This window comes from Oryctolagus cuniculus, chromosome 16, assembly GCF_051225735.1.
Source record: "Oryctolagus cuniculus isolate XC-2025 breed Fujian yellow rabbit chromosome 16, ASM5122573v1, whole genome shotgun sequence".
NCBI lineage: Eukaryota > Metazoa > Chordata > Mammalia > Lagomorpha > Leporidae > Oryctolagus > Oryctolagus cuniculus.
This window is the reverse complement of record NC_142882.1, coordinates 66633383-66661017: the sequence shown is the minus strand read 5'-3', so window position 1 is coordinate 66661017 and position 27635 is coordinate 66633383. Positions and strand designations below refer to the sequence as shown.

The 27635-nt window shown below is 38.1% G+C and overlaps 1 protein-coding gene across 1 annotated transcript in view; it reads right to left on the bottom strand.

Moving 5' to 3' along the window:
- The window catches only part of SUGCT (succinyl-CoA:glutarate-CoA transferase), an 800879-nt gene that overhangs the window by 673733 nt on the left and 99511 nt on the right, over nucleotides 1-27635 (bottom strand). The window contains exon 7 of the mRNA XM_008261668.5: nucleotides 25565-25656. Within this exon, the coding sequence (XP_008259890.3) occupies nucleotides 25565-25656 (92 nt within the window). The remainder of the gene's footprint in view (nucleotides 1-25564; nucleotides 25657-27635) is intronic.

Below are 27635 nucleotides of genomic sequence, written 5' to 3'. Positions count from 1 at the left end.
GTGATCACATGGCCCAACCACTGTTGTCAAGCTCCACCCCCATCCTAATGGGATTCGCTGTTCCTGCTTCCCTGTCCACCCTCCGGCAAAGTTTTAAAAGGGCCTGTTCCTGAACACGTGGCTCTTTGCTCTCTCTAGGCTTCTTTCTCACTCCCCTCTCTCCTCTCTCTTCTCTCTGCTCTCTCCTGCTCACTCTCTCTACTCTTATATCTCTCCTCTACTCGCTATCTCCTCTTCTCTCTCGCTCTCTCCTTCTCTCTCTCTATTACATTCTCCTTCTCCCTTTTTCCTTCCTCGCCCCTTCCCTCCGGCCTACTGGGTTTTCCCCAATAAACCCTTTCCCTTACTCCGGTGTCTGGTGTGTTTTTGTGGCAGCCTTACAAATATAGTCAAAAATAAATGAGACTATACTGTAGCTAAACTTCTCTGATTTTCAACACAATTTCAAGGATGATATTGCCATAAAAGTTGAAAATGTCCAGCAGCTTCCTATTATTATTGTGAAGCTTATTATGCAATGACTTGAATTAGTAAATTAAAATTACATTTGTCAGGAATGGGTGTTTGACACTAAGACATCACTTGAAATGTCTGCATCATCCCATATTGGAGTGTATGGGTTCAAGTCTTCCCCTCTCCCTCTCCCTCTCCCCCTCTCTCCCTCCCTCTCTCCCTTTCATATAAATAAATATAAACAAATATGAAATGTTTTAATTAAATTTTAATTAAATTAATCATTGGATTTAAGATTACTTAATGCATTAAAAATGAAAACAATTTCAAATTTTTATATGTATGAAATAATGAAAGAAAATCACTTATGTCCCTTTAGAAATAAAAATATTTAAAGGATTATATGGAAATATTATAACCAAGTTTATGCCAAAAAATTAGATAACCTAGATGAAATGAACAAAAGAACAATTCCTAGAAAGATATAAACTACTGGAAATGACTAAAGAATAGGGAAAAAAAACAAAAACACATATATCAATTAGAGATCCTGGGTTAGGAACAAAAACAACACAAGCTGAGATCCTTTTTTTTTTAACTGCTAAAGGTGAATACTACTACACATTTTAAAAATTTACACTAATTTTTCAAGAACTCTTCCAAAAACTGGAAAAGCAGGAAACACTTCTCAACTCATTCTATGAAGCCAATATTATATAACAAGCCATCTAAATATATGAAAAAATACTGTCTGGACCAATATCTTTTATAAATGTAAACACAAAGTATCCTAAACCAAATACTAGTAAACTCAATACAGCAATATATAAAAAGTATTATAGGTCATAAACAATTTGGATTGAATATGGCTGATTTAATATTTGAAAATTCAGTATAACACTATATAATTAGAATGCAGATAAAAGCAACAAGATCACCTCATAAGACATGAGTAAGATCATCTCAAATGCAGAACAGGCATTTGATAAAACTCAATCTTTTTCATGCTAAACACCAAACTGGGAAGAGAAGTGAACTTATTTAACCTGCTAAAGAGCATCTGTAAAAACTCATAGCAGCTAATATACTTAAAGATAAAAGACTAAACTGTTTTTCTCTAATATCTGAAATAACACAAAGATGTCTTGTCTCACTCTTTTGATTCAACATTATATTAAGGTTTTACCTAGTGCAGATAAGGAAGGAAAAGAAATCTAGACTGTAAAGAAAGAAGTAAAACTGGGGCTGACACTGTGGCTTAGAGGGTAAAGCTGCCACCTGCAGTGCCAGCATCCCATACGGGTGAGAATTCGAGTCCTGGCTGCTCCACTTCCAATCCAGCTCTCTGCTATGACCTGGGATAGCAGTAGAAGATATAGAAGATAGCCCAAGTCCTTGGGCCCTACACCCGCATGGCAGACCCAGAAGAAGCTCCTGCCTCCTGGCTTCAGACTGGCTCAACTCCAGCCGTTGTGGCCATTTGGGGAGTGAAACATCAGATAGAAAATTCTCTCTCTCTCTCTCTCTCTCTCCCTCCCTCTCTCTCTCTCTCTCTACTTTTGCCTCTCTGTAACTCTGCCTTTCAAATTAATAAATAAATCTTTAAAAAAAGAAGAACAAGTAAAACTATATTTGCAATGACCCATTTTGCATTTGGGAAATCTCAAAGAACTCATTAAAAAACTTAAAAATAATCACAAAGTGAATCAAGATTATAAGATATGACAATATATGAAAATTAATTTTATTTTACACAGTAACAACTAGCAAACCAAAATTGAAATTAAAAAGAAAGCAATTCCATTTAAAATAGCATCAAAATGAGTAAGCGGGGCTGGCGCTGCGGCGCAATGGGTTAAAGCCCAGCCTACAGCGCCGGCATCCCATATGGGTGCCTCTTCGAGTACTGGCTGCTCCTCTTCCAATCCATCTCTCTGTTATGGCCTGGGAAAGCAGTAGAATATGGCCCAAATCCTTGGGCCCCTGTACCCTGGCTTTGGATCAGCTCAGCTCCAGCCCTTGTGGTCATTTGGGGAGTGAACCAGCAGAATGAAAGACTTCTATCTCTCTGGCTCTACCTCTCTCTGAAACTCTGTCTTTCAAATAAATAAAGTAATTCTTTAAAAAAAAAAAAAGAAGAAGAAGAAGGGTGGGTATTGATCCTAGTGGTTAAGAAATCATGCAGACTCTGGGAGCAGCAATGAGGGCTCAAGTCATTGGATTCCTGCCACCCACATGACAGAAATGGATTGAGTTTCTAGCTCCTGCCTTTGGCCCTGGGTCCATTCCCAGCTGTTATGAGCACTTAGTGAGTGAACCAGCAGATGGACGCGATCTCTCTCTCTTCGTCCATCTCCCCTTTCTCTGTCTCCCCTTTCTCTGTCTATCTCTCTCACCCTCTCAATCAAAAAAAATCAAATTTTAAGTTAATGCTAACTGAAATAAGTAAAACTATTTTTAAAAAAGAATATAATATTCAAGAGCAAACCTAAGAAAAGAAGTACAAAGTTGTATTCTGAAAACTACAAAACACTGTTGGAAGAAATAGAAGAAAATATAAAAACCCAAAAATAGAAAAAAAAAATCTTGTCATGGATCAGAAAACTTAATATTGTTAATGAGATAATGCTTTTCAGATCGATAAATGTTAAGTACTTGCTGTGATGTACATGTTAACCAGATTAATTTAATTGTTCTACTTTGGTTTTATAAATTATAATATCACTTGTACTCTATAAATTTGTACAATTAAAATTTGTCAATTTAAAATAAGAAAAAGAAAATAAAATCAAGCATGTAAAATACAGACCTAAATAAAAGAGCTAAAACTATAAAACAGAGGTAAATCATACCTTACATAAAGAAAATTTTAAAAAGAAGTAAATTATAATCTTGCATTTGGCAACGATATAGAAATTTCTCATAAATATATTCCAGCCACTGATGAACTTTCAGCATGCCAGAAGAATAAAGTGAAGCAAATGATCATTTAGTAAGCAGAAGGCTCCATAAAGAACCACATTGTGGCTGGGAAGTAACTATTCCCAGGTGCAATAAAACAGAATCAGAGAAGAGGCTGTATATATGCAACTATGGAACTCCCTTCCAGATCTGGAACCCCAGTGGAGTCCTGCTACTATCACAGCACAAAACAGTCTCCCTTCTCCTTAAACACCATATAACTGGGGTCGTACTCTCTTCATGTCAATACATGGACTCATTACTTAGAATTCCTGGATACTGGAGGGAAAAATGGGTGATTAATTAACATTGTTTAGTGATATATAATCACACTATAATTTATTAGAAGAAGCAAATTTAAACTCATATGTAGCCTTCTGAAAATCAGGTAATATTTCTATTCTACTAAATTACAATTCTAGAAATTGATAATAGAATTCTTTTATTTTTCATAGTCATTTAGAAATTTCTTTAAATACATTTCAGTTCCTTTAATTATGTAACCCCTTGCAAAAAATATCTATGATAAATTCCTTGTAAAACTAAGATATGCATCTAATCATCAAAGACAAGAAAGTAAAGACACTTTAGTAAGACTCAAGATATACAACTATACTGGGACGACCAAGTGTTAAATACAAATATTAAGGGTCTCCGATTACATATTTTCCATATTCATTCATGTAGTTCTTCACTTTCACTGTTCTCAACGTTTTCTTATACTCTCTTGCCTCCCATTTATTCATGTATCCAGAATCTCACTACAAGGAAAACCTGAACATTAATGAGAAAGCTGGCAAAATCCAAATGAAGTGTAGAGTTCAGTAACAGTTCCTGTACCAATGGTAGTTTCTTACTTTTTGCCTTAGTACTATGGTTTTATAAAATGTTAATAAAAGAAATTAAATGAAGTATATAAGAATTCTCTGTACTGTTTTTTTAACTTTTCTATACATTTAAAACTAATTCAGAATTTAAAAGGTAAAAAGTTAAAACTCAGTTATTTTCTTAAAAATAGAACATGATAATTCTGAACTACCAGAAATGATGTATCAAATCTTCTTTCTCAAAATTTATGCAATCTGAAGAAGAAGGGAGAAGGGGACACACAACTACCTGTAATGGTGTTTCTTTATTTATCTTCAAAGTGAAAACTCCTAAATTAGAAAACTGAAAATTTATAGAGTATTTTCCAGACACAGCATAAGACTACTTATCATTCTAATTCATTTCTGTATATCTATTCTTCTCACTACATTCAGAGTTTGCTAATTAAAATAGAAAAAGAAGGAAAGGAAAAGAGGTGAGGGTGGAGGAAGAAGTAGGAAGAAGCAGGAGGGAAAACCATTTGTTGCTTTCTAATTTATTATTAAAAATTTTGTTTGGTTAAAACATCCATGAGAAACTATAAATCAATTCTGGTATATGTTCAATAAATAAGCATGGATTTGAAAAGTTATCAGGCATTTTCCTCTTAGGTTACATAACTCAATCTAATTACTGCATCAAACAACAAAACCATTAAAACTTTTCCTTTTTTTAGGGGATTGCTTCATTTCCCAAAAAAAAAAAAGTTATCCTTAAATGTACCTGTGTCTCTGTATCACATTTTTATTTCATACTGAGTCATTCATTACAGTAACATAATCTGTAGAAAATTCTATTTTTATCCTAGGGCACATTCATTTCTTTACGAGCTACTTTCTGACTATGAATTCTTCCAACCTTACCAATTTCATAGCCTTTGAAAATTTCTTGGGCGTTCTAACTTTCTCTCAGTTGTCAAATGTGGATAATGATAATATCTACTTCATCAATTTAGCATGAGAATTAAAAGTAAGGGGGTATATAAAATGTTTTGAATGTCAAAGAATTCACAGATGAATTTTTTAAATAAGATAATTGGTGTCAGACTGGTGGACTCAACAGAATGACCTACTTCAGAGGAAAGAAACCAGATGGGAATAACAATCAAGGGCATAGAAGGGGATAAATTCAAGAGAGAAGTATAAACTTAAATTTATAGACTTTGATTATTGAATGAGGATGAAGACGATGAAATCAATTGCTAAAACCACTACAGGAAATATGAAGGTCATATTTTGATTATGAAAAAACACCACTAGCTTGACTAGTAGCCCTAGTCAGTAGAAAAAATATGTTAGGTAGAAGTACAAAAGGCAGCTTGGGGAAAACAGGATGCTACCTCCAAATTAAACAAGGGTCTCAGGACATACAGAACACAGTCACTACAGTCACAGGCTTCATATGTCATGGACACAGAATCTGCAGCCACATAGTGTCTGTGCCTTCTGTTCCAAACACAAAATCTACACCAGCCACTAACAGAAACCAAAACATTGCAACTATCACATCCAAATTTCCAAAAAGTAATATTTCTCCTACATGAAGTACATTTAATGGCTGAAGCACTGCACTCAGCAGCACAGTCTATTCCTTTCACTGTCTCAACTATAAACAGGCATAACAAAAATCTATTATCCACATATTCAGTGACAGTAAGGAGTCCTTGGGCCCAAATGAAATCATTTTTAAAAAATTATTTATTTATTTAAAAGGCAGAGAGATAAACAAAAATCTCTCATCTCCTGGTTTACTCCCCAAATGTCCTCAACAGCCAGAGCTGGGCCAGGCAGAAGCCAAAAGCCAAGAACTCAATTCAGGTCTCCCACATGGTGACAGGGACCCAATTACTTGAGCTATGACCTGGGTACACATTACCAGAAAGCTGGAATCAAGACCAGAGTCAGGACTCAACCTCAGACACTCCAATACGGGATGCAGGCATTCCAACCAACATCTTAAGTGTCATGCCAAGTATCAACCCCACATCAATTTATAACTTGAAAAGATACTGCTGGTCAATCCTCTTATCGGTAAAGGTAGGGATGCAGGAAGGTATACTAGTCATTTAGAAATTAGTCCCCTTATAGTTACTGGCAAATAGATCCCTAATAAAACAGAGATAAGAAGGTTAACAGTGTAACACTAAATTTAGTGAAGTGCTGATCAACACCAGCAAGAGACAGGCTTACACAGGCTTAGACACTGGAATAGAAAGGTTCTTCTTCATCACATCCTCAATGATTTGAAGCTCCCACCCCATCCTTAACCCACATGCCTCAAGCTCAACTTCAGCAGAGCACAAGCCACCAACAAAAACATGACAAATCAAGACTCCAAAAGAGGTAAGAAAAAAGAAAGACTGTGAGGGAGAGAAGAGAGTAAACTAAATAATTTGTGTCATTCTCTGGACCCCTTGTGGATACTTAGTCACCTAATAGTATTCATTTCTTTCTAACGATTAGATAAAACGTACTGTCCTTCCAAACATTCAAGATGTAATTTAGAGGTGCTGGACTTAAATAAATTCTATAGCACACTTTTAAAACCAGTATCTAACTCTTCACACAACCAATCCCTGGAAGAAGGCAATCCTTGTCTAGATGAGGAACTGAGGAACCACCAGGCTAAATAAATACTGTGAGATAGAACCATTTACTAGCAAAATCAAGTGACCCCAAACCTGCTGCCTCTACCATGCTGACAGATCCAATTGCCTTTCTTAAGCCTTTAGGATCAGGTTTGGATTCTTATCTCTGTTGTATTTAGAGAACCAGAAACTCCTCAGGTGTCTCTCATATCCATAATATTTTTGTAACACTGCCTGCATTTCAAATACTTTAACATATGCGGTCATATTTAACTCTCAACAGTTTTGCTACAGATACCAATATTAGCCCCATTTTAAAAGCTGTGAAAGAAATACCTAGAAGATAAATTGTCAAAGTCACAGAGAGTGAATGAGATGACTAGAACTTGAATTCAAGACTTCTGACCCAAAAGCTTCTGTTCTTTTGCCTAACATATTGCCTCCATATGTTATTTTATTAAATTTCAATAATCATCATCATCCCTTTCCAGACAATAATTAAAGAGCAACAATTTTAAATAGGTGCATTGATTAGTCATTTCTACTGCTGCAGTCAAAAATGATCAGCCCTCATGTGGGATGTTTTGTTCTATGCAATCCAAATGAACTACGAACAATCTAATGTATGTCCATAGAAACATGCTTTTGTCATGCCAAAAAACGTAAACCAAAATCTTTTCCAGAAAGTAACTGAAAGAATCCGTTCACTGAAGCCTGTTAAATTAAAAAGTACACAAAAATACACATTTTAAAAAATGTCTTGGTGTGGGCGCTGTAGCATAGAGGGTTAAGCCACCGCCTGCAGTGCCAGCATCCCCATATGGGCGCTGGTTTGAAACCCGGCTGCTCCACTTCCGATACAGCTCTCTGGTATGGCCTGGGATAGCAGAAGACGGCCCAAGTCCTTGGGCCCCTGCACCCACGTGGGAGACCTGGAAGAAGCTCATGGCTCCCGGCTTCGGATTGGCACAGCTCTGGCATTGCAGCCAACTGAAGCATGAACCAGCGGATAGAAGACCTCTCTATCTCTCTCTCTCTACCTTTCCTTCTCTCTATGTGTAACTCTGACTTTCAAATAAATAAATCTTAAAAAAATAAAAAATGTCTTAATACATCAATCACACTATTTTCTTGTCTAGTAGCTAAAGGTCATCTAGATCGTTTTGACTTAGCTCCCACAGTGAGATGCCCAAAATATCATCTAGCCTGATGTCCCTGTGAGTTTAAATAGGGTAAGACTGGGAGAAAATGGAATGGAGGTTTGAGGAATGTGATATTTTAAGGGATAGATTAAGAAAACAGTTGAAAAGTTATTTACTTCTTTCCATGCTGTTTCATTACAAAACATTTCCTAGTTATCTTCTGTGCCTTCTCTGCTATGGGTTGGATAGAATCAAAAACAAATATAAAAATTAATTTCTCTAACTTCTGAAACAAACCAACATCAATTTGCATATACAGCAAGAGCTGAATATAATCAATCCTATCTTAACACACATCTGCTGAACTCATTCTGTTAAAAAAAATAAAAGATAAAATGACCAGTTGGTCTAATCCCTTGCCTTTTTTTAAGATTTATTTATTTATTTGAAAGTCAGAGTTACACACAGAGAGAAGGAGAGGCAGAGAGAGAGAGAGAGAAAGAGTGAGAGAGAGAGGTCTTCCATCCGATGGTTCACTCCCCAACTGCCTGCAATGGCCGGAGCTGTGCAGATCCAAAGCCAGAAGCCAGGAGCTTTTTCCGGGTCTCCCATGTAGGTGCAGGGGCCAAGGACTTAGGCCATCTTCTACTGCTTTCCCCAGACCATGGCAGAGATCTGGATCAGAAGTGGAGCAGCCAGGACTCGAACAGGCGCCCATGTGGGATGCCGGCACTGTCGACAGTGGCCTTACCTGCTACAACACTGCACCAGCCCCCCAATTCCCCTGCTTTTATGCAAGTAAAGTTCTAAATCATCTAGGAAAGATGCTTATCCCTGTCTCTTTAAAGATCTTCAAAGAGCTCAGAACATTACTGAGTGTCTATTATGTGCCAGCCATGCATTAGAAAAATAGATGGCTTTTCCACTCAAAAGATACAAAAATATTTATTGAAATATTGGGATAGATTTTCTGTGTGTGAATATATGTGTGTGTGTCTGTGTAAGGGAGGAAGGGAGATTTCATTTAGGGATCAAGCTTGTGGAAAACAATGTAGAACTACACTGTGATATAAATTCTATGGAATTACAGTTGAAACATCAAATTAGCTTCAATAGGAGTGTAGGTTGTGGCACAGAAGGTTAAGCTGCTACTTGTGACACCAGAATCCCATTTAAGAATGTCAGTTCAAGTCCCAGCTGCTCTGCTTCTGATCCAGCTCCAGCTAAGGCACCTGGGAAAGCAGATTAATACTAAGTACTTGGCCGGCGCCGCAGCTCACTAGGCTAATCCTCCGCCTAGCGGCGCCGGCACACCAGGTTCTAGTCCCGGCCGGGGCGCCGGATTCTGTCCTGGTTGCCCCTCTTCCAGGCCAGCTCTCTGCTGTGGCCAGGGAGTGCAGTGGAGGATGGCCCAGGTGCTTGGGCCCTGCACCCTATGGGAGACCAGGAAAAGCACCTGGCTCCTGGCTCCTGCCATCGGATCAGCGCGGTGCGCCGGCCGCAGCGCGCCGGCCGCGGCGGCCATTGGAGGGTGAACCAACGGCAAAGGAAGACCTTTCTCTCTGTCTCTCTCTCTCACTGTCCACTCTGCCTGTCAAAAAAAAAAAAAAAAAAGTACTAAGTACTTAAGTATTGAGACTAAGTACTTGAGCTAGTGACACCCACACGGGACACCCAGATAGAGCTCCAGGCTGCTGGCTTCAGCCTGATCCAGTTCCTGACACTATGGTTATATGGACAGTGAATTAACAGATGGAAGATCAATATCTCTCTCCTCCTCCCTCCCTCCTTCCCTCCCTGCCATTCTGCCTTTGCAATTAAATAAAATAAATCTTTTTAAAAATTAGCTTCAATAATCAATGTCAGTAGTGCTAATACCAGTCCCTGGAATTCAGTCTATTCATCAGATTCTATTTAAAATAATTAAGCTAATTTGAGCAGTCAATTCAGTCAACAAACAAGTCAGTTGTGTAATATGGAAAGATGTAATTGCTTATATTCCTTAAATTTATTTGTGGTTTCCTCAGACTAACCCAGAATTTAGTTATTTTCACACACATAAATGTATTTATGTTTTCAATCAATATTTGAGTTGTGAAAATATTTTCAAGGCCTTGTTATAGACACTGGGAGTACAGTAACAGTCAATCCCTGCCCTCATGGAGATTACACTTTAAATACAGATAACAAACTAGTAATGATAAATAAAATTTCACATATGAAGATGAGTGCTATAAAAAAAAGGATGATAAAACATTGGAAAATAACAGGAAATTCACTAAGACTGGATACAATCTAAAACAATGTCACTTTCTCAGGATTGAACATCAATCTATGTAGGATATTATTTCAAGCATTTCTATATTGAATATACACTCTATTTTAGCACTATAGTAAGTATAATCTTCACAATAATCATGAAAATAGGTCTAATTCACAGATGGGAAAATGGATGCTCATAGCAGCTGATTTGAAAGCTTCTCTAAAGTCATGTCCATAATAAATGGCAGAGCCTTTATCCAAACTCTGTAATTCCAAAGCTCTTTGCACTATGTCACACAACAGCTCTAATTAACATCAGAATTGTCTCATTATTTCCAAACTTCAAACCATTATCACAGTTATAATTATATATTATTCAATAGCTTTAATAAATTTTTAAATGTATTTTTATAAATCCGTCCTATACATTATATTTCTGAGAGATGTTGGGGAATAAAATATGTTCTTCATTATAAAATGTTGTATTTTTAAGATTATTATCACATCTATAGTTATTATACTTGAAAATTCTTGGTAAAATTTTCTTTGCTTGACAAAATATTATTTAGAAGCTACCCTAAAATATATTGTAATAAACATTAACTGTAAAACTATGATTATCAACTAATAGTTTATCTTTAGGATTTTTTTATGTTGAAATCTTATAAAAATTATAGAACTATAATTTAATTTAAAAATAAAATGTTATAATACATAACTTTGTTTAAGATTAATAAAAGAAAATTTGAAAAATGTTCGAGTGTGTTAGTGGTGAACAGACATATCAAAGCAGAATTCTCTCCCTGTCTCTCCGTCTCCTGATCTGTCTGTCTACCTCTCTCTTGATCTCTCTTACACTCTCCTTCTGCTTCTGTTCCTTCTTTGCCCCTTCTCTCCGGTCTGTTGGGTTTCCTCCAATAAACCCTTTCCCTTACTCTGGTGTTTGGTGTGTTTTGTGGCAGTCTTACATTGGTGGCGTGACTCGGATCCAAGCTTCCCCAGTAACTTCGCTCTCCCTTCAGGGATCTCTGAGCTGCTCTGGAGTCCAGGATTTCTGCCAGTCACAAAACACACCCCTGGGACTCCTTCCACACCACCAAACACTCCGTGATCTCCATCCACACACCAGTCTTACAAATTCTGAGGTAAGACACAGAACGGGAAGTTCTCCCAGTGACTAGTACTTAGAGTTGTGGTTCTACTCTTGTCTACACTTGTCTGAAAGTCCCAGTACTAGGTGCCAACCACAACTCCCAAAGGCTTTCAGTGTCTACGGATGCTGTGTCCAGGCAACAGTGGCTGTGGGTGACGACTCAACCTCCTGTTTCTCTTCTACAGGCTAAGCCCTGGGCTCTTGGGTGACAATCCCGCCCCCTGCTCCCATATCCTCTCGTTAGCCAGACTGCTGGGATTTCAAGAACACTTAATATCCACTGATCTGACTATTAAGTCGGAATGGGAAATTCCTCTTCATCTTTCTCTATAATCGAACATACCCATGTATGACCTTAACAATCAATCAAAGTGGCCCCTCCATGGTATGTTTGGCCCTGATGACATTCAAGATCTTTATCACTTCTGTGAGCATTCAGGAAAATGGAAGAAGATCCTGTTTGTTCAAGATTTTTCTATCATGGATCTAAACCTTCTATGTGTACTTCCCACTTTCCAGCTTCCTGATTTGGCCTCCAAAGTTTCCATTAGAAATCAAGAGCCTGAGCCAAAACCTCTGCCTTCTACATTTGCGGCCCCAACTTTTCACCATCTCACTGTACCTCCCCCTCCCACCCAGGTATTCCAGCTTTATCTTAGAACCAGGCCTGGTCCAAAGTCTACTCCCCTGTCTTATCAATAACCCTCTCCCTAGTTTGGAAATGGCCTTCTCCAGGCTTTCACCTTCCAGCCCTCGTCCTCCAAACTGGTATTTGCCCCTCCCTCCCTGTTCCAGTTTTACCATAAGAATAGCTCCTGTTTACTAAGAAACAAATTAGGTATCTGACCCTCTGAGGACTCTTTTGTGTTATCATGAGAAAGCCAGATAGGAAAATCAGGTCTTCTGACCTCCATTCCAGTGGACTTAAACAACACCAGTTGCAAACTGAGGGGAGAAGATACAAGGGAAAAAATTGAAGAATAGTAAACATTCCTCACAGCATTAAATCAATCGACGATGTTTAAAATTGAACAAATAGATTGCTAAATCATGAACTGAGTCCAACATATAGGTTTGCAATTATCTTATCTTCTAGTAGCAACTATTTTGTAAAGAACAGGCATTTATCTACATTGGAGAAATACCTTGCACTTCATTGCAATATTCCTTTATTAAATTCAGTTAACTTTTGTATTTATTTTCTTTAAATTAAAATTATCTCATCCTTATAAAATTATTTCTGCTCATCTAGTGGCCTCTGAATATGCCCACATCTAAGCATCAATAGAAACCTGGTTTGATGCTCACCATTTAAATATTAATTCTAGAAACATCTGGATGGTGAGATTAGGATAGTCATTGTTTTCCTTTCTGTTTTCTGCAGTGTATAACTTTTATAATGAATTTGTATTGTTTACAAAAGTAATTATTTTTAGAGAACAGGCATTTGTCACAGTGGTTAAAACACTTTGGGTTGGGGCTGGCGCAATGACGCAGTAGGTTAATCCTCCACCTGCAGCACCAGCATCCCATATGGGTGCCAGTTCTAGTCCCAGTTGCTCCTCTTCCAATCTAGCTCTCTGCTTTCGCCTGGGAAAGCAGTAAGAGGATGGCTCAAGTCTTTGGGCCCCTGCACCCATGTGGGAGACCAGAAGAAGCTCCTGTCTCCTGGCTTCAGATCAGCGCAGCTCCAGCCGTTGCAGCCATTTGGGGAGTGAACCAACAGATGGAAGACCTTACTCTCTGTCTCTCCCTCTCACTGTAACTCTACCTCTCAAATAAATAAATAAAATCTTAAAAAAAAAAAAAAAAACACTGTGGGACATCTGCTTCCCATATCAGAGTGCCTGGGTTCAAATCCTACCTCTTTTCCAATTCTAACTTTCTGATAATACACACCCCAGGAGACAGTAGGTTATTACTCGAATATTGAGGTCCTGATCACCCATGTAACAGACCTGGATTTAGTCTGGGTCTCCTGGCTTTAGCCTGGCCTAACCCTGGCTATCGCATGTATTTGGTAAGTAAACCATTAGATGGAAGATATCTCCCTCTCTTTGTGCCTCTCTGCTTTTTCAAATTAAAAATAGTTACTTTTAAATAAAGTATAAATAAAACTGAAAATATTATACCACCATTAATTCTTTTTTAAAAATATTTGGGCCAAACTTTTTTTAATAGGAGAGATATATTTATTTATTTGAAAAGCAGAATTATGGAGAGAGAGAGAGACAATGATATATCTTTTTTCCCCACAAAGAAACTTTTTATTTAATGACTACAAATTTCTTAAGTACAACTTTACAAATATAGTGATTCTTCCCACCTTACCCACCCTCCCACCCCTACGCCCATCCCACCTCTTCCTACCTCTCCCATTCCCAGCCCATTGTCCATTAAGGAAAAAAAAAAAAAAAAAACAAAAAAAAACTGTTCCTTGACAGTCAACCCAAGACACTGCTTCTCAAAGTGTCAATTTCACTTCTACAGATTTCCTTTTAGGCACTCTATTAATTATCACAGATCAGGGAGAACATATGGTATTTCTCCCTTTGGGACTGGCTTATATCATTAAGTATGATGTTTTCCAGATTCATCAGTATTGTTGTAAATGACCAGATGTCATTTTATTTACCACTGTGTAGTATTCCACAGTGGAATATCCCATAATTCTTTATCCAGTGAAGTAAATGTCCAATAATTCTTTATCCAGTCTTCAGTAAATCAACATTTAGGTTGATTCCATGTCTTAGCTATTGTGAATTGAGTAGCAATAAACATGAGGGTGCTGATAACACCTTTATTTGCTGATTTCATTTCCCTTGGGTAAAGTCCCAGGAGTGGGATGGCTGGGTCATATGGTAGGTCTATATTCAGATTTCTGAGGTATCTCCAAACTGATTTCCATAGTGGTTTTACCAGTTTACATTCCCACCAACAGTGGATTAGGGAACCCTTTCCCCACATTCACACCAGCATTTATTGTTTGTTGATTTCTTTCTGAAAGCCATTTTAACCTTAACCACAGGGAGGTGAAACCTCACTGTGTTCTTGATTTGCATTTCTCTGATAGCTAGTAATCCTGAGCATTTATTCATATGTCTGTTGACTATTTGGATTTCCTCTTTTGAAAAATGTCTGTTTAAGTCCTTGGCTCATCTCTTAATTGGGTTGTTTTGTTGTTGTAGAGTTTCTTGATCTCTTTATATATTCTGGTTATTAATCCTGTATCAGTTACATTGTTTGCAAATAATTTCTCCCATTCTGTCAGGGTGCCCCTTTACTTTCCTGAGTGTTTCTTTTGCAGTACAAAAACTTCTCAATTTGATGTAATCCCAGTTGTTAATTTTGGCTTTGATTACCTATGCCTCTGAGGTCATTTCCAATAACTCTCTGCCTGTGCCAATGTCTTGCAAGGTTTCCTCAATGTTTTCCAGTAATTTGATAGTATCAGGTCATAGATTTAGGTCTTTAATCCATTTTGAATGGATTTTCATGTAAGGTGTAAAGTAGGAGTCTTGCTTCATACTTCTGCATGTGGAAATCCAGTTTTCCCAGCATCATTTGTTGAAGAGACTGTCCTTACTCAAGGGATTGGTTTCAGACCGTAGTCAAATATAAGTTGGTTGTAGATGCGAGGATTGATTTCTGGCTTTTCTATTATGTTCTATTTGTCTATCCATCTATTTTTGTACCAGTACAGGGTTGTTGTTGTTTTTTTAAGATTTATTTTATTTATTTGAAAAACAGAGTTACAGAGAGAGGTAGAGGCAGAGAGAGAAGTCTTCCATCCGCTGGTTCACTCCTCCAGATGGCCGCAACAGCCAGAGCTGCATTGATCCGAAACCAAGAGCCAGGAACCTCTTCTGGGTCTCCCACGTGGGTGCAGGGGCCCAAGGACTTGGGCCATCTTCTACCGCTATCCCAGGCCATAGCAAAGAGCTGGATAGGAAGAGGAGCAGCCAGGACTAGAACTGATGCCCATATGGGATGCCAGCACTTTAGGCCAGGGCTTTAACTCACTATGCCACAGTGCCAGCCCTTAGGCTGTTTTGATTAACACTGCCTTGTAGTATGTCTTGAAATCTGGTACTGTTATGCCTCTAGCTTTGTTTTTGTTGTATAAGATTGCATTAGTTATTCAAGGTATCCTGTGTTTCCATATTAATTTCAGCATCATTTTTTCTAGATTTGAGAAGAATGTTTTTGCATATTTTGATTGGTATTTCATAGAATCTGTAAATTGCTTTCAGAAGAATGGACATCTTGATGATAATGATTCTTCCAATCCATGAACATGGAAGGTGTTTCTGTTTTTCTGTATCTTTCTCTCTATCTTTAATGTTTTGTAATTTTCATTGTAGAGATCTTTGACATCCTTGATTAAGTGTATTCCCAGTTTGTTTTTTTGTTTGTTTGTTTTTTTGTTTTTTGGTTTTTGGTTTTTGGTTTTTTTTTTGTAGCTATTGTGAATGGGATTGATCTTAGCTGTTTTTTCTCAGCTGTGGCATTGTCTGTATATACCAGGGCTGTTAATTTTTGTATATTGATTTTATATTCTGCTGCTTTACCAAACTCTTCTATGAGTTCCAATAGTCTCTCAGTGGAGTCTTTTGGATCTCCTATATATAGAATCATGTCATCTACAAATACGGATAGGTTGACTTCCTCCTTCCCAGTTTGTATCCCTTTGATTACTTTTTCTTGCCTAATGGCTCTGGATAAAACTCCAGGACAATATTGAATAGTGCTGTTGACAGTAGGCATTCTTATCTGGTTCCAGATCTCAGTGCGGATGCTTCCAACTTTTCCCCATTCAACAGGACGCTGGCCATGAGTTTGTCATAAATTTTCTTGATTGTGTTGGGGAATATTCCTTCTATATTCAATTTGCTTAGAATTTTCATCATGAAAAAATGTTGTATTTTATCAAATGCTTCTCTGCAGGTATTGAGATAATCATATAATTTTTATTCTACAGTTGGTTAATGTGATGTATCACATTGATTTGCGAATGAATCCCTGAATACCAGGGATAAATCCCACTTGCTCTGGGTGGATAATAATTCTGATGTGTTGTTGGATTTAATTTGCTAGAATCTTGTTGAGGATTTTTGCATCTATGTTCATCAGGGAAATTGGTCTGTAATTCCCTTTCTCCTTTGCATATTTTTTCAGGTTTAGGAATCAATGATGCTGGCTTCACTGAAAGAATTTGGGAGGATTCTCTGCCTTTCAATTGTTTTGAATAACTTGAGAAGAATTGGTGTTAGTTTTTCTTTAAATGTGTGGTAGAATTCAGCGGTGAATCCATCAGTCTTAGGCTTTTTTTTTGTTGGTGGTGGGGTCTTAATTATTGATTCAATTTCCATCTTGGTTATGGGTCTGTTTAGGTTTTCTATGTCTTCATGGCTCCATTTAAGTAGGTTGTGTGTGTCTAGGAATCTATACATTTCTTTTAGTTTCCCAGTTTGTTGGCATACAGCTCTCTGTAGTAATTTCTAATAATTCTTTTTATTTCTATTGTGTCTGTTGTTACATTTCCTTCTTCATCTCTAATTTTAATGACTTGGGTCTTCTCTCTCCTTTTTTTAGGTAATTGGGCCAACGGTGTGTCAATTTTGTTTATTTTTTCAAAGAAACAACTCTGTTTTACTGATCTTTTGTAATTTTTTTGGATTAAATTTTTTATTTCTTCTCTAATTTTAATTATTTCTTTTCTCCTAATAGTTTTGGCTTTGGTTTGGTGTTGTTTTTCTAGATCCTTGAGATCTACTGACAGCTCATTTATGTAGTGCCTTTCCAATTTCTTGATGTAAGCACTAATTGCTATAAACTTTCCTCTTAACACTGCTTTAGCTGTATCCCATAAGTTTGATATGTTGTATTGTCATCTTCATTTGTTTCCAGAAATTTTCTGATTTCTCTTTTGATTTCTTATGTGACCCACTGTTTTTCTCCTCTAGTTTGGTGGGTACACTATCCCCCATGGGGCTCCAGGCCAGATTCCCTCTAGGCCTTTCCTGCAACTTTCTCACCAATGGCTTGGGCTGCTGCAGTCTGGTCTCATCTCACTCTCCAATGCTGGTGTGGAGGCTCTTGGATGCTGGGGTCCTAAGTTGTAGGTATCCTCTACCTCCATGTAGGTCCACTGTGTTCTTCCAATTTGTATAGAGTTTCCTCTGCTGTTTTCTCCCTAACGTTTCCCTTAGCCTGCACTCTTTCCACTTTTTTTAAAGTATCTTCTCCTCGAGAATGCTATATCTTCCATATGATAGCTCACTCCCCAAACAGCAACAACAACCAAGGCTGGTAGGGTGAAGCCAGGAGTTTCATACCAATGTTCCATGTGGGTTAGGGGCCAAAGTACTTGGTCATCTTCTGTTGCTTCTCAGGCATCAAATGGGAGCTGGATCAGAAGCAGAGTAGCCAAGACTTGAACTAGTGCCCATATGAGATGAAGGCATCATACTTGGTAGCTTAACCTGCTACAACAAAATGCCAGCCCATTCAACCAATAATTCTAACTAAGAAATTGTCACTTTTGTTAAATTAGTATAACCTTAGAAAGCTATATGAATTAAGAAAAGGTTCAATATTTAATCTTGTATATTTAATCATTTTAATGGTCCATTAAAATTACTTTTTAAACCTATAAATCTTTTATTTAAGGTATACAAACTTCATACATTTCATAAATAAAAATTTAGGAACATAGTGATTTTTGCCACTTTTCCTCCCTCCCCCCTTTCTTCTTGCTGCCTCTTCTGTTCCCACTATTTTTTACTAACATCTATTTTTAATTAACTTTATGCATATAAGATTAACCTTACACTAAGTAAAAAGTTCAACAAATAGTATGGAAAAACAACTGTTCTTCAACAGTCGAGACAAGGGTTGTTCAAAGTCATCATGTCTCAAAGTATCAACTTCACTTCCATAGATTACCTTGGTTTTTTTTGTTTGTTTTTTCTTTTTTTTGGACAGGCAGAGTTAGACAGAGAGAGAGAGAGAGAGAGAGAGAGAGAGAGAGAAAGAAAGGTCTTCCTTTCCGTTGGTTCACCCCACAAATGGCTGCTACGGTCGGCGCACTGCGGCTGGCGCACTGTGCCAATCCAAAGCCAGGAGCCAGGTGCTTCCTCCTGGTCTCCCACGCAGTGCAGGGCCCAAGCATTTGGGCCATCCTCCACTGCACTCCCAGGCCACAGCAGAGAACTGGACTGGAAGAGGAGCAACCGGGATAGAATCTAACGCCCCAACCGGGACTAGAACCCGGGTGTCAGCACCGCAGGAGGAGGATTAGCCAAGTGAGCCGTGGTTATAAGTACTCTATTAGTTACCACAGATCAGGGAAAACATAGGTTTTGTCTCTTGGGGACTGGCTCATTTCACTAGGTATAATGTTTCCCAGTTGCATCAATTTTGTTGCAAGTCACAGAATTTCATTTTTTTTACACATGTGTAGTACTCCATGGTATATATATATCCCATAATTTCTTTATGCAGACTTCAGTTAATTCCATACCTTATCTATTGTGATTTGAGCTACAAAAAACATGGGGTACAGATAACTGTTCCATGCTAATTTCATTTCATTTGGGTAAATTCCCAGGAGTGGGATGGCTGGGTCATACGGTAGGTCTATATTCAGATTTCTGAGGTATCTCCATACTGTCTTCCACAGTGGATGTAACCAGTTTATATTCCAACCAACAGTGGATTAGGGTACTTTTTCCCCCACATCCTCACTAGCATTTGTTGTTTGTTGATTATTGTACAAAAGACATTCTAATGGGGGGTGAGGTGAAACTTCATTGTGGTTTTAATTTGCATTTCCCTGACAGCTAGTTGTGTTTTTGAAAACATACGGGAAAAATTATTTTGCTTGGTTTTGAAAAGAATAGGTCTGAGAGGATGCAATCAAAAAGTGATAACAATTATAGATTCTAAGGAGAAGAAAGTGGAGTGAGGATAGAAGTATGACTAATATTGTAGACTCTTAGATAAAGAATTAAAAAGAGTCTGCTGTATATCCTGCTTCCCATGTAGGATCACTCGCTCCTTTTTAATTCTATCAATTATTTGCAGACACTGGTCTTATTTATGTAATCCCTTTGACACTTAATCCTATCTTTTTGATCAATTATGAACTTAAACTGATCACATCCTACATGGGAAGCAGGATACATAGCAGACTCATAGAATGGCAAAAGCCCTAAACAACACTCTGGCCTCAGGGTCAGTCCTTAAGGCATTCAGATCTGGCTAAAGAGCCCATGAGAGTTTCACAGGCATGGAAAGCCAAGACATCGTGGCAAAAATAAATAAATAAATAAAAATTTAAAAATGACCTAAATGAAAGATCTCTGTGAGTGAGATCCCAGCAGAAAGAACAAGCCATCAAAGAAAGAGGTGCCTTTCTCTGAAGAGAGGAGAGAACTTCCACTTTGATTATGGCCTTGTCTAAATAGGATCAGAGTTTGTGAACTCAAGAGGCTTCCAGCTCATGACAAGAGCCTCAGGTGATTACTGACGTCATAAATAAGAGTGTCAATTGTTAACAACGGGAGTCACTGTGCACTTACTCCCCATGAAGGATCTCTGCCCTTAATGTGTTGTACTATGCAAATTAATGGTAAAACTAGCATTCAAACAGTATTTTATTCCTTTTGTGTCTGTGTGGGTGCAATCTGGTGAAATCATTACTTAGTATATACTAAGTTGATCTTCTAAATATAAAAATAATTAAAAATGAATCTTAAATAAGAATAAGATGGGAGAGGGAGTAGGAGATGGGATGGGATGGTTTGCAGGTGGGAGGGTGGTTATGGGGGGAAAAACAACTATAATCCCAAAGTTGTACTTTGGAAATTTATATTTATTAAATAAAAGTTTTTTTTTGTTTTTTTTTGTTTTTTTTTTTTTTTTTGACAGGCAGAGTGGATAGTGAGAGAGAGAGACAGAGAGAAAGGTCTTCCTTTTTGCCGTTGGTTCACCCTCCAATGGCCGCCGCAGCCGGCACTCTGTGGCTGGCGCACCGCGCCTATCCAAAGGCAGGAGCCAGGTACTTCTCCTGGTCTCCCATGGGGTGCAGGGCCCAAATACTTGGGCCATCCTCCACTGCACTCCCTGGCCACAGCAGAGAGCTGGCCTGGAAGAGGGGCAACCAGGACAGAATCCGGCGCCCCAACCGGGACTAGAACCCCGTGTGCCAGAGCTGCAAGGTGGAGGATTAGCCTAGTGAGCCGTGGCGCCGGCCTATAAAAGTTTTCTAAAAAAATAGCTTTTTTCCAAGTATGATATACAAACTGCCCAGAAGCACCCCAGCCTATCTTTAAACACAAATATTTGTGAGGTCTAACCAATCTCTGAGGGTAGATCTAGGAATATGCAGATACGCTAAGAAATTTGTCATTCTTATTGTAGTACCTTACATTATACATTTTATAAGACATATTTTATTTGTTCTTTACAATATTTTACAAAGAAGGTACATGAGCTCCACTACAAATGAACTCCACCGAAGCTCAGAAAGCTATGTGGGATGTCTAAGATCACATAGCACAGTGTCAGGTACTCATTTATTCATTAAATATACATTTATTGGGTGCTTACTAATGTACAATCTCTGTATAGAGATATGGCTGTGATAAAAAGCGACCAGAGATTTCTTTTGAGATTTATATCCTACTGGGGATCATTTTAGAATATATATGTGAAAATCAACTCAAAATGGATAAAAATTTAAATGTAACTTCTAAAAACTATTGAACTACTAGAAAAAAAAACATTAGGAAAACACTTCAAAACATTGGTCTAGGTTAATTTTTTTAGATTTTATCCCAAAAGCACAGGTAACAAAATAAAAAATAGACAGATAGGTTTATTACAAACTAAAACTTCTGCATAGCAAATGAAGTAATCAACAGAACTAAGAGAAAACCTATAGAATGGGGAAAAAATGCCTGCAAACTATTCATCTGACAAAGGATTAATATCCAGAATACATAAGGAACTCAACAGAAAAGAAGATAATCCAACTAAAAATGGGAAAATCATAGGAATAGAACATTTTTTAAAAGATACAAAAATGCCTAACAAGCATATAAAAATTTTCAAAATTGTTAATCATCAAGGAAATGCAAATCAAAACTACAGTGAGATTTTATCTCACCGAAGTTAAAATGATCATCATCAAAATGACATAAAATAAATGCCAGCAAGATGCAGAGAGAAAGAACTTGCATACACTGTTGGTAAGAACATAAAATAGCGGCCGGTGCCTTGGCTCACTAGGCTAATCCTCCGCCTTGCGGCGCCAGCACACCAGGTTCTAGTCCCGGTTGGGGCGCCGGATTCTGTCCTGGTTGCCCCTCTTCCAGGCCAGCTCTCTGCTGTGGCCAGGGAGTGCAGTGGAGGATGGCCCAAGTGCTTGGGCCCTGCACCCCATGGGAGACCAGGATAAGTACCTGGCTCCTGGCTACGGATCAGCGCGGTGTGCCGGCCGCAGCGCGCCGGCTGCGGTGGCCATTGGAGGGTGAACCAATGTCAAAAGGAAGACCTTTCTCTCTGTCTCTCTCTCTCTCTCTCACTGTCCACTCTGCCTGTCAAAAAATAAAAAAAGGAAAAAAAAAAAAACATAAAATAGCACATCCATTATAGAAAGTAGCATGGAGGGGCTGGCGCCATGGCTCACTTGGTTAATCCTCCACCTGCAGTGCTGGCACCCCAGGTTCTAGTCCCGGTTGGGGCACCAGATTCTGTCCCAGTTGCTCCTCTTCCAGTCTAGCTCTCTGCTGTGGCCCGGGAGTGCAGAGGAGGATGGCCCAGGTCCTTGGGCCCTGCACCCACATAGGAGACCAAGAGGAAGCACTTGGCTCCTGGCTCCAGATCGGCGCAGTCCACCAGCCACGTGCCGGCCATAGCAGCCACTTGTGGGGGTGAACCAACAGAAAAGGGAAGACCTTTCTCTCTGTCTCTCTCTCTCTCTAACTCTGCTTGTCAAAAAAAAAAAGTAGCATGGAGATCCTCAAAAACCTAAAAAATAGAACTATCATATGATACAGGAATTCCACTACTACACATATATCCAAAAGAAATGAAATTAATATGCCTAAGAGCTTCCTACACTGACTGTATTGCAACACTATTCACAACTGCCAGATATGGACTCAACCAATGAAGTGCCCATTGAAAGATGAATGGATAAATAAAATGTGTTGTATATATGCACTATGAAGTATTGTTCAGTCATAAAAATGGATGAAATTATGTCATTTGTGACAATACAGAAAAGCCTAGAGGACATTATGTAAAATGAAATAAGTCATTAACAGAGAGATAAATATTGCTTGTTCTCACTTATGTGTTGAAGCTAAAAAGTTGATTTCACAGTAATAGAAAATGGAATTATGGTTACCACAGCCTGGGAAGGGTAGGAAGTGGGGTTGATAGAGACAGGTACAGAGGTACAGTTGGATAGGAGGAATAACTTCTTGTGTTCTACAGCATAGTAGGTTGGTTGCCTCCGTTTGACAACAACTATTTGAATATTTTGAAATAGCTAGAAAGGATTTTGAATATTTCCAACATGAAGAGATGATATATGTCAAAGTATCAGATATGCTAATTACCCAGATCTGATCAATACACTCTGCAAACATGTATTGAAATACCACACTGTGCCCCATAAACATGCACAATTATTATATGTCTGCCAATTAAAATATAAATAAATAATTTTTAAGTATAAACTACAGGAGAAAAGCAGACTTGTATTCAAAGTCTGGCTTTAGCATTCTATATACCCGAGAAGGTTGGACGAGTTATTTAAGTCTCTAAGCTTCAGTTCCGGAATACAGCAATATCTACCTGGAAGGATCAATATGAAGACCAAAAAAGATTATAATATATGTAAGATATCTAGCATGGATCCAATACAGTATAGATACTCAAAATTGGTTATTTTTTTCCTCCATAATTAAAAAGTAATCTTGTCTGACAATACCACAGTATACCTAAAAGGCTAGAATTTATCCAAAGATAAACTGTCAATGCTAAATAGTTTGCTTTGGATTTCAAAGATTTTATCCTAGTTTAAATATTTATGTGTGCTCCCTATTGGATAAAAATGGCATTATTAAACTATTATAGAAAAGCATGTATTTTTAGACTTTTCATATTTCTAGTCTACATCTTTGGAACAACACTCAATTTCCAGGAAGAAATTTATAGATCATATGCTTAAAATTATATGAAATATCTACCTTCTTATCTCATAAAACTATTAAGTATTATATTAAGTCCACAAACAGTAAGTTTTGCCACTAGTCCCTACCTCTCCAGCCTCATTTTTCCTGCTTCTTTGCCAGTTCACAATACTCACATGACACTTGACTACTTTCACTTTCTCACACCTGCCAGCTCCTACACTCATGCACAGTATTGTTCTCTGATCACCAGGTAGATGCCTATTTGGGTTCCACCTTGAGTATCTGGGCCTCAGAGAAGCCTTCCCTAACTGACATATTGGCATTAGTCTCCACTGTGTAGGGTGGTAATAGAGAAACGAAGGTCCAATCAGTCAAATGACAACCTGGAGTTATGCCACAACACAGACACTCACCCACAAATGTGTGATAAAAGTCCAAATATAACATGATATAACTGGCAAAAGTACACTTGCATTGGCCAGTTAAGCACATGAGCCAGGGCCCTCAGAAGTGATCTCTCCTTGCAACTTTGGCTGACAGGCTTATGGAATTATAACGTGTTGCTAGTAAGATAAAACGACTTTCTTAAGTGGGACTCCCAGCATGGCCTGATTCCTTCCAATTTGCTTTTGTGCTTTGCTGTCAAGTCACATTTTGTGAAAATCTCCAGGATAGCACCTGTCTAAGACACACTGTTACATATGTTAATAGCATTCTGCACTCTCCTTCAAAGATTTTTTTACTTGTATATAAGGAATATTTTCTGGATTATTATTATTATTATTATTTTTGACAGGCAGAGTGGACAGTGAGAGAAAGAGACAGAGAGAAAGGTCTTCCTTTGCCGTTGGTTCACCCTCCAATGGCCGCCGCGGCCAGCGCACCGCGCTGATCCGATGGCAGGAGCCAGGTGCTTCTCCTGATCTCCCATGGGGTACAGGGCCCAATCACTTGGGCCATCCTCCACTGCACTCCCGGGCCGCAGCAGAGAGCTGGCCTGGAAGAGGGGCAACTGGGACAGAATCTGGCACCCCGACCAGGACTAGAACCCGGTGTGCTGGCGCCGCAAGGAGGAGGATTAGCCTAGTGAGCCGCAGCGCTGGCCATTTTCTGGATTAATGTTTGTGTTCCCCGCTCGACAACATCAGGAAGACAAGGGTTATACTTATCTTGTTGGATGTTTAATTCTTGGTGCCTATCACAGTTCCCAGTACACAGAAAGGAATGCATGCAATGACTATTTATTATTTAGATGAATGGCTTCATTAAGGAAGAAGAGATGTATAAATGTGAGAGATATAGCACATGGGAGTTGATTTTAATTAATTTAATATAGTTAAGTATGCAGTAGTCAGAATTCTAATCAGGCACATGGATATGGGATGCAGGCAATCCAAGAAGTGACTTAACCCACTACTCCATAAGGCCAGCCCCAAGAACTGATTTTTTGAAGCCACTCAATACAGTTTATTATAAACTGCTTTAAAATATTTTTCTTTACTAGACTCTCACTTTCTTTTTCAAATCATGTAGCTTTCCTCAAGAGACAACTGTTTGATCTAATCAACTATGTTTTGCCCATCTATGTATGTTTTAGAAATGTCCCCATTCATCATCAATAGAAAAGGAATGTCATAAAACCAAGTAATATTTTTCACTTTCAGAATCTAATGCATATGACAAATCAGAAACTACACCTGAGGCTTCAGGTAACAATTACATAACTCAAGTTTTCAACGTGGGACCACAGTGATGTGTAATCTTGAGTGCATTTGTAATGAACATTTCCATGTTACTTTAATAAATCAGTTTCCCTGGTTTCTTTCTAAAATTAACTCAAATTTATCCTATGAATTAGTAATACGGGAAATCTCCCTGTAATATAAAAAGGGGGAAAAATAGAAATATTCTACAGAATAATACCTACCTCTGGCCCTGTGATGTGCATCAAACCAGAAACAGCAGAGGCAACAGCATCGTAACCAGCTCGTTGAGACATTGGGCCCGTCTGGCCAAACCCTAAAACAAGGGAAAGAGTAGACATTGTCAGCACCATGCAGGCTATACTGAAACCATTTGTATCCAGAAATCTTACAGCATTTTTTTGTAATTTTTGTTTTTTGTTTTGTTTCTTGGGGAGTTTTTTGTTTGTTCTGCTGTTGTTGCTTTGCTATTTGATCTATACTATCCCTTGAAGGAAACAGTAAGAATTAACTATGGTGTACTCCAGAAAGTCAAAAACTGCTGATTTGTAGGCTCAATGCCACCTTCAGTAGTGTTTTGTTTAGCCTGCAGAGTTTCAGAATGATTTTGTTTAATTGCCAATAGTTTTTTCAAAGAAACTTTTATTTAGTGAGTACAAATTTCATAAGTACAACTTTAGGAATATAGTGATTCTTCTTACCATACCTACCCTCCCAATCCCATTCCCACCCTGTAGCCCCTCCCTCTCCCATTCCTAGTCCCATTCTCCATTAAGATTCATTTTCAATTAACTTTATACACAGAAGACCAACTCTATACTAAGTAAAAATTTCAACAATTTACACACATACACACAAAGCATTTGAGAACAAGTTTTACAGTTAATTTTCATAATACAACTCATTGAAGACAGAAGTCCTGCATGAGAAGTGCACAGCGACTCCTGTTGTCAATTAACAATTAACATTCCGCATGTCAGTCATCACCCAGGGCTATTGACATGAGCTGCCAAGGCTATGGAAGACTTTTGAATCCACAATCTCCATCAGTATTTAGACAAAGCTATAAGCAAAGTGAAAGTTCTCTCCTCCCTTCAGAAAAAAAGTACATCCTTTTTGATAGCCACTTCTTTCCACTGGGGTCTCTTTCACAAAGATCTTTCACGTAGGACTTTTTTTTTTTTTTTTTTTTTTTTTGCCACAGTGTCTCAGCTTTCCACACCTGAAATGCTCTCATGGGCTTTTCAGCCAGACCAGAATGCCTTAGAGTTGCCAATATTTAAAAAACAGGAAAAAAACAATATAAATTTCTGGCTTACCTTAAAAAATCAGAAAGTAAGTCCAAAGCTAGGCCCACATTCTCACATCAAAACAATCAGATCAATAACAGCTCTTCGTTATATAAAAAGCATGAATTCCATAATTTGCCACATCTCCACCACTCCTTACTCAGCCAGATTCATCATTTAACTTTAACTCCCAGACTGCAATAAGCACTTGCTACCCTTAACCAGTACACAACAGAATACAAGATAAAGTAAAACAATGTCTCCCTAAGTTCTATTTACATATTTTCTCAAGTATGCAAAAAAATATAAATTAATGAATAGTGAAAAATTGGGGCATAAATAAAACCACTACATCTCCTAACAATGTCTTTTCAGATTACAAAGAGAAAGTATCTCCTTTTTTCCTTCCTTCTTACATTTCTCTCTCTCCTTCCTTCCTTCTCTTTCCCTCTAGTCCATCCTTCCTTCCTTCCTTCTCTTTCCCTCTAGTCCATCCTTCCTTCCTTCCTTCCTTCTTCATGCTTCCTGCCATCAGCAAAAATCAACAAAGCACAAGAAATATTTTCTCCTGGTGCTTATTGTGGATTAATAAAGGTTATCTCAAGAGCTGCATGAATCTGTCCCCAAATCCCACATGATCTGGAGAAAGTAACCAAATCAAAAACTGATATCACCATTTGTTGACATTTCCTGCATTTCCTGTTTTTGGAAAAATCAGGAAAGGGCTGGCCAGGGCCTGGATCTCCTGCCACCTCATATGATCTTCCTCCATTTGGCTCCATATATCCACAGACCTCACAGCCTCCAGGTCTTCACTCAAATATCTCCTTAGGAGAGAGACCTTCTTAGATGATATTTTATAAAAGAGCATTCACACTTCTCATTTTTAATCCCTTTTATTCAATTATATTTATATATATAACCCTTATCACCACACATATGATGGTGTTTCATGCAGCTCATGGAAATGGAATTAAGACAAATTTGTTTTGTGCAATAAACTTTG